The following is a 15,471-nucleotide window of genomic DNA, read 5'->3' as shown; positions in this document are numbered from 1 at the left end:
CTCCGGCCTCCTCCACCTCCGCATGGGCTCCTCCTCCTCCTACACAGACGCGGCAACCTCCTGCACCTCCTACACCGGCGCACAGATGACAACCGCGGTTGACGAGCTAGATCTAGATCTAGATTTGATTTTTTTTTGTTTTCTTTTATAACTTACCACCGATGCACTAGACATGTGCGTTGGGGATAACACGAGTTACCGCCGACGCACCAACTGGTGCACTGGCGATAAGCTATTACCACCGGCCTATTCCCACCAGCGGGCTATAGTGCGCCGACAATAGCCCTTTTTGGTGTGCCGACAATAAGCCTTTTCCTAGTAGTGACATGTCGGCGCCCATGCGTCATATTAAATGTGGTCTGGGAGGGGGATTGTCCCTATCAACTCTAGTCCCGACTCCCCTCCGCACGCACACGCTCGAGCTTCCACCGCCATGGCCCTGAAATGGGAGTTCGAACCCAGCTCCAACGACCACGAGGCCGGCAGCAACCGGCAAATCGCGTCGGCGCCCCATCGGGAGAGGATCTACGTCACCATGGTGGTGGCGCAGATCTTTTGGGAGGCCAACACCCCCATGACGTGGGGTGACGTACACCTCCCCCACGGGTGGCACCTGAGGCCAGATCGGGTTCCGGTGCCACCGATCCCGGCCACCGGTCGCGCCCGCCTGGCGGAGATCCAGCGGCACTACGTGCAGCTCCTGGCGGACCTCCGGGAGGAGCCCGCCTATGAGGAGAATAGTCCATACTGGGACCTTTGGTTCGAGGTGGAGCAAGATGCGAGCCGACGCACGTTCTTCGCATCGCGCACGGCGACGGCGAGGCCTCACGGGAGCCTCACATGTCGGTGGCATCGACGAGGAGGGCAGCCCGCGAGGCCGCGCTCCGAGAGGAGGAGGAGCGCCACCTCCGCCTCAAGCACGAGGCGGAGCTGCAGTCTGATGCGGCGGAGCAGAGGGAGAAGGAGGCGGCACGGCTGGCACGCCTACGCAGGCTAGCCAGCCCTCTGGACCCGCAGTTCACCTAGGAACGGGCGCAGTGGTCACCCTGACCGGAATCCTCGGCGCGCTCCCGCGTGTCCAGCCGCAACAACGCCTCGCCGTCCGAGGGCGTCGTCGTCATCAACGGCGATGAGGACGTCGAGTTCTACTAGGACTAGGTGGCGCGCAGCCGGCCACCGCGTCCCAAACCCTAGCTTAGGGTTTACTGTTTTTTTAGTCAAAGCCCGTATAGGGATTTTCTTTGTATAAATTTGCCCAAAATAGGGCATAAGTTTAGTGAACTAAGTTTAAGTTTAATCGTTTTTGTTCTTTTGTTTTTTGCGGTCTTTTTTATTTTACGTTGCGTCGGTGCGTTGGACGCACTGGGCGACTCAAACGAACTGTCAGCCATGTCCGCGTGTCCGTCTGTGCGCGCGGCCCCCCAAATGGCCACATCCGGAGGGCTCGGCATGTCCGGTTTGGGCGGGTCTCAGCATTGGAGATGCCCTTAGAGCTCTTAGGAAATATGCAAATATCTATGTAGACCTTCCATTAATCATTAATTATTGCATAGTTGTGCAAAACATTTTGGTTTTTTATTTTCATGCATAAATATGAACTTTAAGGCAGAACTAGCGGACCAAGTGTCGGTTCATTAACACATGGGTCTCATTCCCCACTGGTTTTTGCAGTGGTTCTACAATGGCATTGCTACGAAATTACCAACTATTTTGTTGAAGCCATACCTCTCTAATGGAGACATACCTCCTCCGAAGGGGGACCTTTGGGAACTACACCATCGTCTCGACTTTGGTTATTTCTTTCCTTCACTTACTTGTTGCAAGCTAGCTTTGTTGTGTATCTTATCTAACTTGTTGCTTATTGTGAGCTTGGCATATAGATTGTTCATCTAGTTGCATAATGACCTATATTCTTGTTGCATCCCTTAGAATTTGAAAATATATTAAAAATTGTTAGTCGCGTATTCACCCCCTTTAGTTGACCATACCGATCCTTTCACTTGTCATGTTCAGTTTTTTTGCCTGGATTTGCATGCTTGTTAGAAAAATTGGCATCTCGGGACAACATGGTTTGCGTTCGATTCGCCATGCCTAAAAATGTTGCAAAAACGTTTTTTTTTTCTTTTGAGACAAAAAAAAAAGTGGAACAGTCAACAGCTGGCGTGAGCGTCGGTTTGTTGGGCCGGCCCACGCAGCCGCTGGCGTGAACTTCTAAACTTCCGCCGTACGCTTGGTATCGGCCGCTTGTGCGAAAACCCTCCGGCCTCCGCCCACCTCTCCTCCCGCCCAAACGTCCAAAACAGAAAAATTCCCCACGCACGGGGCACGGCGATGGAGCCCGCCGCCGCCGACCTCCTCGCCGCTCTCTCCTCCCCCGGTTCCGGCGCCGGTCTTCACGCCCGATTCGCCGCCTACCTCCAGCCCTTCTCCCCGTACCTGATCACCGCGAGCCCTAACAACCCCAGGCCACCGCCCAACAGGCTGACGAAGCAACCGACCCCCGACGCGGCCGCCGTCCGCCCCCTCGCGAAGCGGTTCCTCCCGTTCCTCCGGCGCGCGCTCCAGATCCTACGCTCGATCCCTAGATCGGCCGCCGACGACCTGCTCGAGATCTACGGCCTCGTCCTCGACTGCCTGGCCGCCATCTCCGCGTGCCTCGCCGGGAAGCCCTACTCCGTGCTGCTCCAGCGCCGCCACTTCCTGCGCCGCCTCGAGTCCCGCGGCCACTACGCGCGCGCCGAGACGGAGGCCGCCGCCACCCTCGACGCCCTCCGCTGCGCGCTCTCGCCGGCGACCGCCCTTGGGCCCGCGCCCCTCCTCCCCGAACCGCCAGCAGGCGTCGCAGGGGAGGACCCTGAAGAAATCACCGAACTCGCGGTCGACCTCGCCGTGTGCCTTGCGAATTGCGCCAGCAAGGGCAAGGTGAAGGAACCCGCGCCATATCAACGCCTCCTCGTCCTCGTTCACCAGCTCCGCCCATGGCTCCGGTGGCTAACTCTGCATTTTTGTTCTACTTGCTAAACTAAACAAGGCACGCGATGCATATATGGTGTGTGAGTGACTATGAGATTTTGTCCGTCTGCAGGATTCTGAGCGAGGAGTCCAGCGCGAAGTATCTCACTCTGCTTGTGAATGCGCTCAGCCACTGTGCTGTTTTCCTGGCTGCCAAGTCTCGGTATTTCGATGAAAAGCTAGTGCACAAATTCTGTGCTGCAACCTTAGAGGAGTGTGAGAAGCCACAAATGATCCAACACTTGCCCGAGGTACGTGCACTAGCGAATTAATTGCGATTGTTGGAACTCAACCTATATAACATAATTGATTTGTTAATGATTTTCTGTTTATTCTGGTTGAAGGTTGCACACATGATCTGTTCTAGAGTAGATTTGCGTTGGGGAGGGAGCACGCATCTTTTGCTTGGTGTGTTGAAGACTGTCGTTTCACATATCAAGGTATGTAAATCCCACCGGAACATGATGCATCGCGCTAAAATTGAGAAGAACGTTAAACTGCATGAAAGTTAGCAGTAAAATTCGTTACTTGACTCTGCCACATGAATGTGAAGCTAGATAATGGTTCCTAAATTTCCAAAATTCAAATTATTAGTGGGACTCGTTGCTTTGGAGATGTGTGTGATTATTGATTAAAAGTAGAATAAAGCCTATCAATAGTTAGACTTTGTAAACCTATCTTGCTAAACATTGTTTCCTAGCTATGGTTTACACTTCTTTGGGTACGGCACTTATTCTTAAATTTATACTGGATCATAAAATCGTGCTCGAGAAACTGTTCATGTGTGTCAAGTATAGTAAATTCAGTGCAAGGTATTTAGTATTTACACTTTTGGCTGCTTAAACCATATAGAGCTCCACTTCCCTGTGACTGAGCAATTTCACCCAGATAAAACATGTTGCCTTTCACATAATCCAGAAGCACATTAATCTGCATTGAGGCTCAGTTTGCGGTTGCTTAACTGTTCTGTGCTATGCTTATTTAAAGCTTTGGAAAATTAGACACACAAGTACGCAAAAGCGGGTCAAACGAACACTAAAATGAACAAAAGCGGGTTGGGAAAATGGTATTATGATAATCCACTGAAGTACCAACCGCAACTCAAGTTTAGCAGTAAAAGTGGTGACTTGACAAAATCACATGAATGTGAAGCTGGAAGTATAGTTCATAATCTTATCAAAATTTATGCTATTAGTGTGATTCCTTGTCTTGGAAGGGGAGCCTTGGCGCAGCAGTAAAGCTGTTGCCTTGTGACCATGAGGTACTAGATAGTCAATTGTAACAGAAAAATATATGATTACTAGTTTACATGATCATGCCGCTGGCTGAGCAGCTGCGGTCACACAGCAGAAGCAACAGCGCACGATTGTGCTCCAGGATGGGAAGCGAGTAGCTGCTAAGGGGTGCAGCAGATCAGCTGGCCAGTCGGTGAACCAGCCCCCCCCCCCTCCCAAAAAAAAATGGAATGAAGAGCATGTGGGGAGGCTACCAGCGATGTGGGGCCAGACAAAAGATGGGAGGGTAGAGACCAGTTGATGCATTCGTGAAAAAAAAGATGGAAAACAATTCGTTTAGTTTTGTTATGACCGGTATTAGTTATGTTGGGAGGGGGCCCAACCATGGGCCCAACTAGGGGCTTAGCCCATTATCAGTTTAGGGTTTAGCTCTTTATATACCAGATGTAACGATGCAAGCAATCAAGCAATAATCAGATTCATTATTGCCGACTCCCGAGGAGTCGGTCTTCCAAACCTAGCCGCCGCCTTCCTCTGCTCCGCGCGCACGACGGCGCCCAGCCGCCGGCGTCCGCCGCCTCGTCCGCACACCTCTCCCTCCTTCCCCTACAAAGTACGCCCTAGGCCCGGGAGAGCTGTTGGTTCTACCAATTTGGTATCAGCTAGCTCGGCTGCGATCATGTCGTCTCCGCCACCCACCACCACGTCGTCCGCGCCTCCGCCCGTTCCTTCGGCCGCCGCCACCACGGCGGATTCTCCAGCGGCCGCCACGACGGCGAGCTCCGCCGCGCCGGCGCCCGTCATCTACACGCCCGAGCAGATGAGCGGGGTCGTCAACGACCTCGTCACCGCGGTTCAAGGCATCCGCCTCTACTTGATCGGTTCCCAGGGGCCCCCGACGCCGCCACAGCCGGCCATCTTCTCTGTGCCGGCACCCGCACCAGGGGTTTCGCCCTTCACGGGCGTTCCGCTGCAGCCTCCGCCGGCGCCGGCCCAGCCCTGGCCGCAGTGGCCACCGTCCGCCCCCGCCAGCCCAAGCACCGCAGCAACGGGGGGCGTCCCCATCCACCAGATCCGCTTCCCCCCGTCGCCGTCTCCGCTGCCGGCGTGGCTCACCGCGTCGTCGACTCAGCCGGTCTACACCACCGCTGCCGAGCCGCCGATGCCCTCCCTCCCGGGCACCGCCCCTGGGGGGTATGCACGCCCCTATGAGGCGCGCCCCGACGCGCACGGCCCCGGCGGGGTGACCCAGCCACCACCCCGCTACACCAAGGTCGACTTCGCCACCTACGATGGGTCGGAGGACCCCCTGAACTGGCTTAGCCAGTGCGAGCAGTTCTTCCGCGGGCAGCGCACCCTGGCATCGGATCGCACCTGGCTTGCCTCCTATCACCTCCGGGGAGCCGCCCAGACGTGGTACTACTCCCTCGAGCAAGACGAGGGCGGCATGCCTCCCTGGGACCGTTTTCGGGAGCTCTGCCTCCTTCGCTTCGGTCCGCCGATCCGTGGGAGCCGCCTCGCGGAGCTGGGGCGCCTCCCCTTCACGTCCACGGTGCAGGACTTCGCCGATCGCTTTCAGGCACTCGCCTGCCACGCTCCGGGTGTCACGGGGCAACAGCGCGCGGAGCTCTTCGTCGGCGGACTCCCGGATCACATACGGGTGGACGTGGAACTCCAGGCCCCCCACGACCTGCAGACGGCGATGCACTACGCTCGGGCGTACGAGCGTCAAGCCCAGGCGCTGCAGCCGCCTCCCCCGAGTCGCGGGGCCCGGCCACCCGCCCGCCCTCCGCCGGCCGCAGCGCCGGCCACGCGGCCAGCACCGGCCGCTCCCGCAGCGCCGCAACGTACCTTTCGGCGCCTCACCCCGGCGGAGCAGTTGGAGCGCCGTCGCCTTGGCCTGTGCTTTAACTGCGACGAGCCCTACGCGCCGGGTCACGTCTGCCCGCGCCTCTTCTACTTGGAGACGGTAGACAACGGCGACGCGGACACAGGCGTCGACACAGCGATGGACACCGCCCTCGACGCCGCACCAGCCACGGCGTGCATGGTCTCGCTCCATGCGTTGGCAGGCATCCGCAACGAGCAGACGATGCTCCTGCCAGTGACGATACACGGCGAGCAACTGGTGGCCCTCCTCGACACCGGCTCCACACATAACTTCCTGCCGGAGGCCACCATGCGCCGTTTGGGCCTCCAGCCGACGGGCGGCGATCACCTCCGCGTCACCGTGGCCAACGGCGACCGACTTCGCTGCCATGGCGTGGCGCAGCAGGTGCCGCTCTCCATCGGCAACGAGCACTTCACTATCGCGTGCGCCGGCATCGACTTGGGATGTTTCGACTTCATCCTCGGCGTGGACTTCTTGCGGCCCCTCGGTCCGATACTGTGGGACTTCGCCGCCTTGACGATGACTTTCTGGCGCCAGGGCCGCCGCGTTTGTTGGACGGGCATTGGGGGCGCCGCCCCGGCCCCGCAGCTCCAGCTCACCACGGCCGACATCGACTCCGAGCACCCTCTGTTGGCCCACCTCCTGCAGCAGCACGGCGACCTTTTCGACGAGCCGCAAGGCCTTCCGCCTACCCGGGTGTACGATCACCGTATCCACCTCGCCCCGGACACGGCACCGGTGGCCGTGCAGCCTTACCGCTACCCCCAGCTGCAGAAGGACGAGCTCGAGCGACAGTGCGCCCTCATGCTCGCCGCGGGCGTCATCCGGATCTCTACGTCGCCATTCTCGGCGCCGGTGCTTCTCGTTCGCAAAACGGATGGTACATGGCGCTTCTGCATCGACTACCGCGCCCTCAACGCGCTCACACTGAAGGACAAGTTCCCCATCCCGGTGGTCGACGAGCTCTTCGATGAGCTCCATGGGGCTTGCTTCTTCACCAAGCTCGACTTACGGTCGGGCTACCACCAGGTGCGCATGCACCCGGACGACATCTCCAAGACGGCGTTCCGGACCCATCATGGCCACTTCGAGTTCGTGGTGATGCCCTTCGGCCTCACCAACGCGCCAGCAACATTCCAGGCCCTGATGAACGATGTTCTCCGCCCCTATTTACGTCGGTTTGTGCTCGTTTTCTTTGACGATATTCTGATCTACAGCGCCTCGTGGGCGGAGCATCTACAACACGTCGCCATCGTCTTCAACGAGCTTCGAGCGCATCATCTTCACCTTAAGCGCTCGAAGTGCTCGTTCGAGACGACATCGGTCGCCTATCTCGGCCACGTAATCTCCGCCGAGGGGGTAGCCATGGACGCTGACAAGGTGGCGGTCCTCGCGGCGTGGCCGCCTCCTCGTTCGCCACGCGCTCTCCGCGGCTTCCTGGGTCTCGCCGGATATTACCGGAAATTCATCCGGGACTTCGGCATCATCGCGACACCTCTCACGAGGCTTCTGCGCCGCGACGCCTTCGCCTGGGATGACGAGGCCACCGCCGCGTTCGAGGCCCTGAAGGGGGCCCTCACGACGGGCCCCGTTCTCCAGATGCCGGACTTCGCGCGGCTGTTCATCGTCGACTGCGACGCCTCCGGCGTGGGGTTCGGTGCCGTGCTTCACCAGGGCGATGGGCCGCTTGCCTACTTCAGCAGGCCCTTCGCCGCGCGCCATCTCAAGCTTGCGGCGTACGAGCAGGAGCTCATTGGCTTGGTGCAGGCTGTGCGCCATTGGCGTCCCTACCTTTGGGGGCGCTCGTTCCAGATTCGCACGGACCATTACAGCCTCAAGTACTTGTTGGATCAGAGGCTCTCGACCGTTCCGCAGCATCAGTGGATCAGCAAGTTGTTCGGCTTTGATTTCACCGTCGAGTATCGGCCGGGGCGCCTCAACACCGTCGCCGACGCTCTCTCTCGCCGCGACACTGTCGACGAGGACGACGCATCTGAGGGGAGGGCATTGTGCATCCGTTCGGGACCCTCCTTCGCCCTCTTCGACACCATCCGCCAGGCTACTGCGGCAGCGCCTGACGCCCAGCTTCTGCGGCAGCAGCTGGAGGCGGGCGAGTTGGAGGCACCATGGCGTTTGGCGGAAGGGCTACTCTTGCACGGGCGCCGGATCTTTGTGCCCGACCACGACGATCTTCGACACCAGGTGCTCCTCGCTGGCCCACTCGTCCGGCCATGAGGGTGTCCGGAAGACCCTTCACCGTCTCCGCGCCGACTTCTACATCCCCGGGGATCGGGCCTTGGTCCAGGACTCGGGTGCGCTCTTGCGAGATATGCCAGCGCAACAAGACGGAGACGCTGCGACCGGCGGGGATGCTGCAGCCGTTGGAGGTGCCCTCCCAGTGTCCGGGCCGACATCTCCATGGACTTCATTGAGGGCCTCCCCAAGGTGGGCGGCAAGTCCGTCATCCTCACGGTGGTAGACCGCTTCTCCAAGTATGCACACTTCATCGCGCTTGGACACCCGTACACCGCCGCGTCCGTTGCTCGTGCCTTCTTCGACGGCATCGTTCGCCTCCACGGTTTCCCCGCGTCGATCGTCAGTGATCGGGATCCGGTGTTCACGGGGCACGTCTGGCGTGACCTTTTCCGGATGGCGGGCGTGAAGCTCCGTTTCAGCACGGCTTTCCATCCTTAGACGGACGGCCAGTCCGAGGTGGTTAACAAAGTGATCGCCATGTACTTACGCTGTGTTACAGGTGATCGTCCTCGCGCATGGGTGGATTGGCTCGCTTGGGCGGAATATTGCTACAACACCTCCTACCATTCCGCCCTGCGTGCCACGCCATTTGAGGTGGTCTACGGTCGGCTTCCACCGCCTATCTTGCCGGTCGATCCCGCGACTGCTCGGACGGAGGCTGCCGGGGAGCTTCTCCGCAACCGCGACGAGATTCTTTTTGAGGTGCGGCAACGTCTCGTTCAGGCTCAGCAGCTCGCCAAGCACTACTACGACGGTCATCATCGCGAGGTGGCCTATGCGGTGGGCGACTGGGTGTGGCTGCGTCTTCTTCATCGAGCCACCCAGTCCCTCGACCCGCGTGCGAGGCGCAAGCTTGGACCTCGCTACGCTGGCCCCTTCGTCATCTTGGAGCGCGTGGGCACACTTGCATATCGCCTTCAGCTGCCAGAGGGTTCCCGCATCCATGATGTCTTTCATGTGGGTCTCGCTGAAGCCTTACCGTGGGGAGCCGCCGGCAGCGCCACCAGCGTTACCGCCAATCGCCGATGGTCGTCTTCTTCCGAGTCCGGCGAAGGTGTTACGTGCTCAGCTCCGTCGCGGCATTTGGTACTTGCTGGTGCAGTGGGAAGGTCTTCCGGAGGAGGAGGCTACTTGGGAGAAGCGCGAGGAGTTCAGCCAGCACTACCCCGACTACCAGCTCGAGGACGAGCTGTTTGCACAGGCGGGAAGAGATGTTATGACCGGTATTAGTTATGTTGGGAGGGGGCCCAACCATGGGCCCAACTAGGGGCTTAGCCCATTATCAGTTTAGGGTTTAGCTCTTTATATACCAGATGTAACGATGCAAACAATCAAGCAATAATCAGATTCATTATTGCCGACTCCCTGAGGAGTCGGTCTTCCAAACCTAGCCGCCGCCTTCCTCTGCTCCGCGCGCACGACGGCGCCCAGCCGCCGGCGTCCGCCGCCTCGTCCGCACACCTCTCCCTCCTTCCCCTACAAACTACGCCCTAGGCCCGGGAGAGCTGTTGGTTCTACCAAGTTTGGTGGTGGCAGTGTGGATTTAAATAGCTCAAAGATTAGGGGTAACGAGATATACGTACCTCTTCGTTTCTAACCCAAGAAGCTCGGGAAGCTGGCATTTTTTCGCTTCTCCGGCCAGCCTAAATTGCATTGCTGACCAGGCTGGCGGTGGGGAGAAGCAACCCAGAAATTTTGACTTCTTTTGGGCTTTTCCGGTGTGGAACCTATAAGTAAGTGTACAAGTCCAAAAGAAGGGGCCTTACTTTAGTGCTGATACTGAATGTGCTAGATGTCTTGGAGCAGCAGATGCTGTTTAAGAATCCTGATTCAGTTTGTTGTTCTATCTCGAAGCATTTTACCTCATTGTTATTTCTGATGGCCTAAGTCGCAAAGCATATTTCTGGTGCACTTCAGGTCTCATATATTATTTGCACCGGGTGTACTAATTCCATACTGCCCATCTCCATCCTGCAAAATTACAAGACAATGAGTTTTTTCACCAAAAATACATTGTTAACTGTTGTAATACCGTGTAAACATTTCCAGGATGACTCACCGAAAGCTGTAAACGAGTTACTGGAATTTGTAGCGTATTTTTTTCGGAGCTTTCTACCTTCAAATAGGAATGTACATTCTGATGCTTCAGAATTACTTTTACAAGGTGTACATGCTGGTGCTTCAGAATTACTTTTACAAGGTGGTTATTTTCCCGAGGTACATTCTGCACTGTTTTTTAGCATTCCTTGATGTTAATGCATACCATACAATGCCATTGTTATTTTTGACTAATTTATTTTCTTGCAAATTATAGATTTCCGCGCCCATCGCCTCAGTTCTCCATCTCTATGCTACCGCATTACACTTCAGTACACAGCAAATAGAAAGCGAAGATCACCTGACTATGACGGTGAATTTTCTCAAGAATGAAAAGAATCTACAAACTTTGAACACTGCACTTGACAAACTAGCAAGGATTTTCTGTGTCAACAATGGCAAATCCAATCAACGTGATAGTTTGGGGAAACATGCAAATCGTCCAACAGACGCTGGACATCCCAATAAGAAACACACTTATAGTTATTCTCAGTCACATGAGCATATTTATTTTGTGGCGTATCTTGATTCTTTGGAGTTTCTTTGCAAGATACTATTATTGCAGCATACAAATGTAGTTTGGGAGAGCTTCTGTAAAGGAAAAACAATCCCCAATTTGGGAAACATGACTTGTGTCTTAATGGCACTGGACCAATTCATTGATTCCAGCTTTGTTGCTTATAGGTAAAGCCCTCATAAAATCATAAGTATTAACAAGCGAGTGATTTCTGATTTTGCAATCTGCTCTTTTTTTCTTGTGCTGTAACAGTTGTACCAAAAGGTCTAAAAAAGAGAAGGAGAGATTGGATAAACAACGTGTAACATTACTGAAAACCCTGGTTTCAGCGGTCAAAATTTCCTTTGTGACCAACGAGGCTATCCAGGTACTTAAGTCGCTTGTCCTATACTTATACTGAATCTTATTAGTTGAACAGAAGACCATTTAGTCATTTACAACTGGGTACTATTACATGCATTTAGCTTGTTATTGCATCACTTCTGAGCATCATCATTTTGTTGCATGTATAAATTATTATGAACAAACTTTTTTGCGTATTTTCCTATACCAGTCCCATTTGTGGAGAATTGATGCTTAAATTACCGATTTACTATTTTCTAATACTCCTATCATTCTTACTGATGCATTTTGCTTTCATAATCTAGAAGAGCCTGTCTTCTATCAATTGTGCCATTTCAAGTACATGGATAAAGATTGATGAGCTCATTTCTTTAACCACTTCTATGTCGAACATTGGTGTGGCACTTTATAATATTGGACATCTTGAAGAGGTACCCTTCTGGGGTGCTGGTCTATTACTTAAATTTGCTTTTTTACTATGGACTTTTATACGGTTGACCATTGGAACTGTTTCAGGCACCAAAGGCATTAGAACTATGCTGTCAAACAACATGGGCATACGCCAGACTTTCTAGCTGTAGACTATCAGCAATAACGGAAGGTCACATCATTACTGAGGATCTACCAAAGGATATCATTGCAGGTGTATTTGCAAGGATAGCAAATGTGACTAAGGTTCTCCATAGATGTGGCTCAAAAGCGATACCTGGTATTGTTGTGAAGAGCCTGTCCGAATCGCTTGTTTATAGTGACACATCTGATTATCATAAAAGCTATTTGGTTCTGATCAAGTTATGGGTGGAGGTATTATCATAAAAAAACTAGAGAAACTATCCCACTTCAAACACTTTGTTGATGTGGTTTGATTTTTTTTATGCAAATTTTAGATAACGCTTAAAGATCTTAAAGATGGCCAATGTGTGGATAGCGCTCCTCTTTTGTATCACTCTCTTATGGGATGCTTGCCTCCCTTGCCAATGAAGTTCATAGGCTTAATCGTAGAGCAGGTAACAGATTCTGTTTTGTTAAGATTAACAATGGTGTATCTGTATTTTGATCTCATTCTGATGTGAAGTGCTTTTGACGTGCTTTGGTTTTTGCAGGAATTATTAGCATATGGAGCAACGGAATCCCGTGTGACCATGCTCTGTGCAAACATGCAAAATAGAATAATAGATGTTCTTTTGAATGAAATATATTGTTCAAAAGAATATTATCTGGACAGATCAAAGGTTTTAGTTAGGAAGGCATATATACTCCGTGCATCTGGGGTGCAAAACATAAGCAGCTGCCTTGAGTCCTTGTCTGAAGCCATATCTTTACTGGTAAGCCCCCTCCCCTCCCTGCTGTCCTCTTCCTGTCCTGTTTCTCATGTATACCACAAGGGATATCTAAGATTCATTTTCTTGCATCAAACCAGCGAGGCGTCTTACTAAATTCATCTCGAGGCAATACAATTGTGATCCATGAATTGGCTATTGCATATTGCCTGCATGCACATTGTGCCCAGGAAGCCAATCATGGCGGCAAGGTAACTGCTTCATATGAATTGCTTGTACAGTCACTTGTATATTAGCTATAACATGCCTTTGCTTTGTTTGCTTATAGTTTTTTTTTGTTTTTTTTTCGAATAGGTAATCTTTGATAGTGCTAGGAGTGTTGTTGGCTTGTGGTCAAAGATGGGTACTTTGCATCATTGTTTTCCTGGTGTGATCTTTCAGCAGCAATCAGAAACTCTTGTACCACTTCTTTGTTCCCTGGTTGATTTGTTGGCGATGAAGGTAAGGCCATGCTAAAAACTATTAGGTTCGATAAGGTGCAACTGCTGGATTTTAGCAAGATAATTATGTGCTTTTACTTTATATCAGGGCTGCTTTGAGCTTCAGTTTGAGCTATGCAAGCTTATCATAATGATATGGAAGCAAGAAAACTTACCCCTAGAAAAGTTATTCTCCATGTTATTTATCAACGGGCGCCTTAATCATGCATGCTGTCATCTCCCAATGGACCAGAAATTTGTTTCTTATGTGGCACAGCATCTTGGTGTTGATTGCCACAATACAATATTTTGGAGAAACTGTTTCAAAGAAGATTATCCTTCTCTTACTATGTTTCTTCAGCGGTTGTGGCCTGTTGAATTCTTTTCTCAATCATGTGAACACTCCTTTGGAAATCTGTTTGGTTTCAATGCTAGTGTTGATGAGATTGATAAAGTTGCATCATCTCTGGTTTCTGAAGTAAGCTCTGTTACTTGCATTGCTGTAATGTAGTATGCATTGTCTTTTCGTTTTTTGATGCATATTGTATTGTTTGATTTTGCAGGGTCCTTTGAGTAATCAATCAACCCATCTGGCTGGCTGCATGTACTATGATTTGTCAGAAAGACTTCTGTCAAGAGGACAAGTTCTCCAGGTAATCTGTTTCTCTCTCATCAATTTACCTTGGTGGAAAATCTCCAGTTATTATGAAATTTCAATGATGTGGAGCTGCTCTATAGTTTAGCCTCCCTGTAACTAGAACACCCTTTGTTGTATTTTGCAGGCCATTTCATATGGAAGAGAAGCCCTCCAATTGCGCAAGAAGCTCCTAAAAAAGAAGTTCAAATTTAATTTGGGCAAGTTTGTAAGTGGGGAAAGCCAATGTTCTGGTGGGCAAGGCTTTATTTCACTTGAAGCATGGGGACCAACGATGGCTGAAATCTGGCCAGACTGCACCAGGCCAAGCAGCATGAGAGATACTTTCCTTACCCCATGGAATGTACTTAGATGTTATCTTGAGAGCATATTACAGGTATGGCAATAGTGTGGTATGCGTTAATTTCAGTGCCAGCAAAATGATTGAAGGAGTTGGTGGAATATGTGTACCACCGCAGCAATCTATCACATGGTAACATGAGTCCAACCTACCTATGAGCGATGTCTTGTGTTGACACTGCTCTGGCTGTTGGCAGTACCACAATCATTTCCATAGTATAAAACCTGGCCTCAAGTAGGCTACAGGCATTCTCATATTATTCATGCTTTTTCACGATGTACTCAGGTTGCTGTGATGCATGAATTGGTTGGCGATGGTGCCGAAGCAGAAGTTTTATTACGGACAGGAAAGGAGATATCATGTTTCCAAGGATTACCAATTTTTGCTGTTGTCTTTACATCAGTGTTAGGTACGTAGATCTATTAATGATCTATCTATTACTTCATTGTTATTTCTGTTCATCTGTCCACTCTGTCTCATGTTTTAGGTAAACTATACCACAAGAGACAACTATGGGATGCCGCTGAGGGTGAACTTAAACATGCTAAGGACCTCCTTGCAGAAAATGATGAATTCATTTCATGCAAGACATGCAAGTTGACTCTGCAGATATCAGTTGATGTGCAAGCTGGAGATTTGTTTTGGAATCTCTTTGAGAAAGACTTGCAGAAGCAGTCAACAGACAATTTGTCTAGTGCTTTAGGCATGTACCAATCTGCCGTGGAGAAATTGAATAACTCTGGTTCTGCTGGCTCCTGTGATAAACTTAATACTAGTTGTATGTTGTGCATCAAAGATTCTATTGCAGAAACCAAGCGTGGAGCTTGTGATCATGGGAAAGAACCCTTAGCAGCCAAGGATGGAGTGTTACCTACATGTACTCCTTGTTTGTTGTTCAGTCAGGTACCTGTTGACCAGTACGATGTACCCATGGCATTAAAATCTGAAGAAAACTTGAAGAGTGCCGAAATTGCTCCACCATTGGATGTTAAAGTTAAGAGAGCATCTAGAACTTCGTTACGTTTAGCTAAAGAACAGAATGTGTCAGCTCATGCAAAGACTAGAACAACCCGATCTAGTAAGCGAACTGCTCATGTGAAAAGTGAAAAAGACTTGGCTGAACTGAATAGCAAAAATGAGATATATTGGAACAACGAATTGTCCACAGGTGGTTTGGTCTGTGGGAAGCTAAACCGTTCTCTTCATGGTGTTGACCGCAACAGAGATGGCATATGCAATATGTTTGGATGTTGGAGCTGCCTTTTTGTTAATTCACTCAATTTTGAGTGCATTGCGAATATACTGCAGTTCAGAGAAGACTGCATTCGCCGACGCCATCTCGTGTCGCTTCTGTTAAAAACAGGTAC

General features: G+C 51.9%; 1 protein-coding gene across 1 annotated transcript in view; it reads left to right on the top strand.

Moving 5' to 3' along the window:
• Positions 1-2,331: 2,331 nt before the first annotated feature.
• The window catches only part of LOC124647960 (separase-like), a 128,050-nt gene continuing 114,910 nt past the window's right edge, over positions 2,332-15,471 (top strand). The window contains exons 1-17 of the mRNA XM_047187797.1: positions 2,332-2,514; positions 2,716-2,987; positions 3,086-3,263; positions 3,357-3,452; positions 10,444-10,611; positions 10,709-10,831; positions 11,057-11,175; positions 11,261-11,375; positions 11,867-12,154; positions 12,454-12,675; positions 12,771-12,881; positions 12,985-13,131; positions 13,471-13,587; positions 13,673-13,762; positions 13,892-14,140; positions 14,390-14,513; positions 14,592-15,467. Of these exons, the coding sequence (XP_047043753.1) occupies positions 2,332-2,514; positions 2,716-2,987; positions 3,086-3,263; positions 3,357-3,452; positions 10,444-10,611; positions 10,709-10,831; positions 11,057-11,175; positions 11,261-11,375; positions 11,867-12,154; positions 12,454-12,675; positions 12,771-12,881; positions 12,985-13,131; positions 13,471-13,587; positions 13,673-13,762; positions 13,892-14,140; positions 14,390-14,513; positions 14,592-15,467 (3,478 nt within the window). The remainder of the gene's footprint in view (positions 2,515-2,715; positions 2,988-3,085; positions 3,264-3,356; positions 3,453-10,443; positions 10,612-10,708; positions 10,832-11,056; positions 11,176-11,260; positions 11,376-11,866; positions 12,155-12,453; positions 12,676-12,770; positions 12,882-12,984; positions 13,132-13,470; positions 13,588-13,672; positions 13,763-13,891; positions 14,141-14,389; positions 14,514-14,591; positions 15,468-15,471) is intronic.

The sequence above is a fragment of the Lolium rigidum genome, chromosome 4, assembly GCF_022539505.1.
Source record: "Lolium rigidum isolate FL_2022 chromosome 4, APGP_CSIRO_Lrig_0.1, whole genome shotgun sequence".
Classification (NCBI taxonomy): domain Eukaryota; kingdom Viridiplantae; phylum Streptophyta; class Magnoliopsida; order Poales; family Poaceae; genus Lolium; species Lolium rigidum.
Note: the sequence above shows the minus strand (reverse complement) of the source record. Positions and strands in the feature narration are given on the sequence as shown.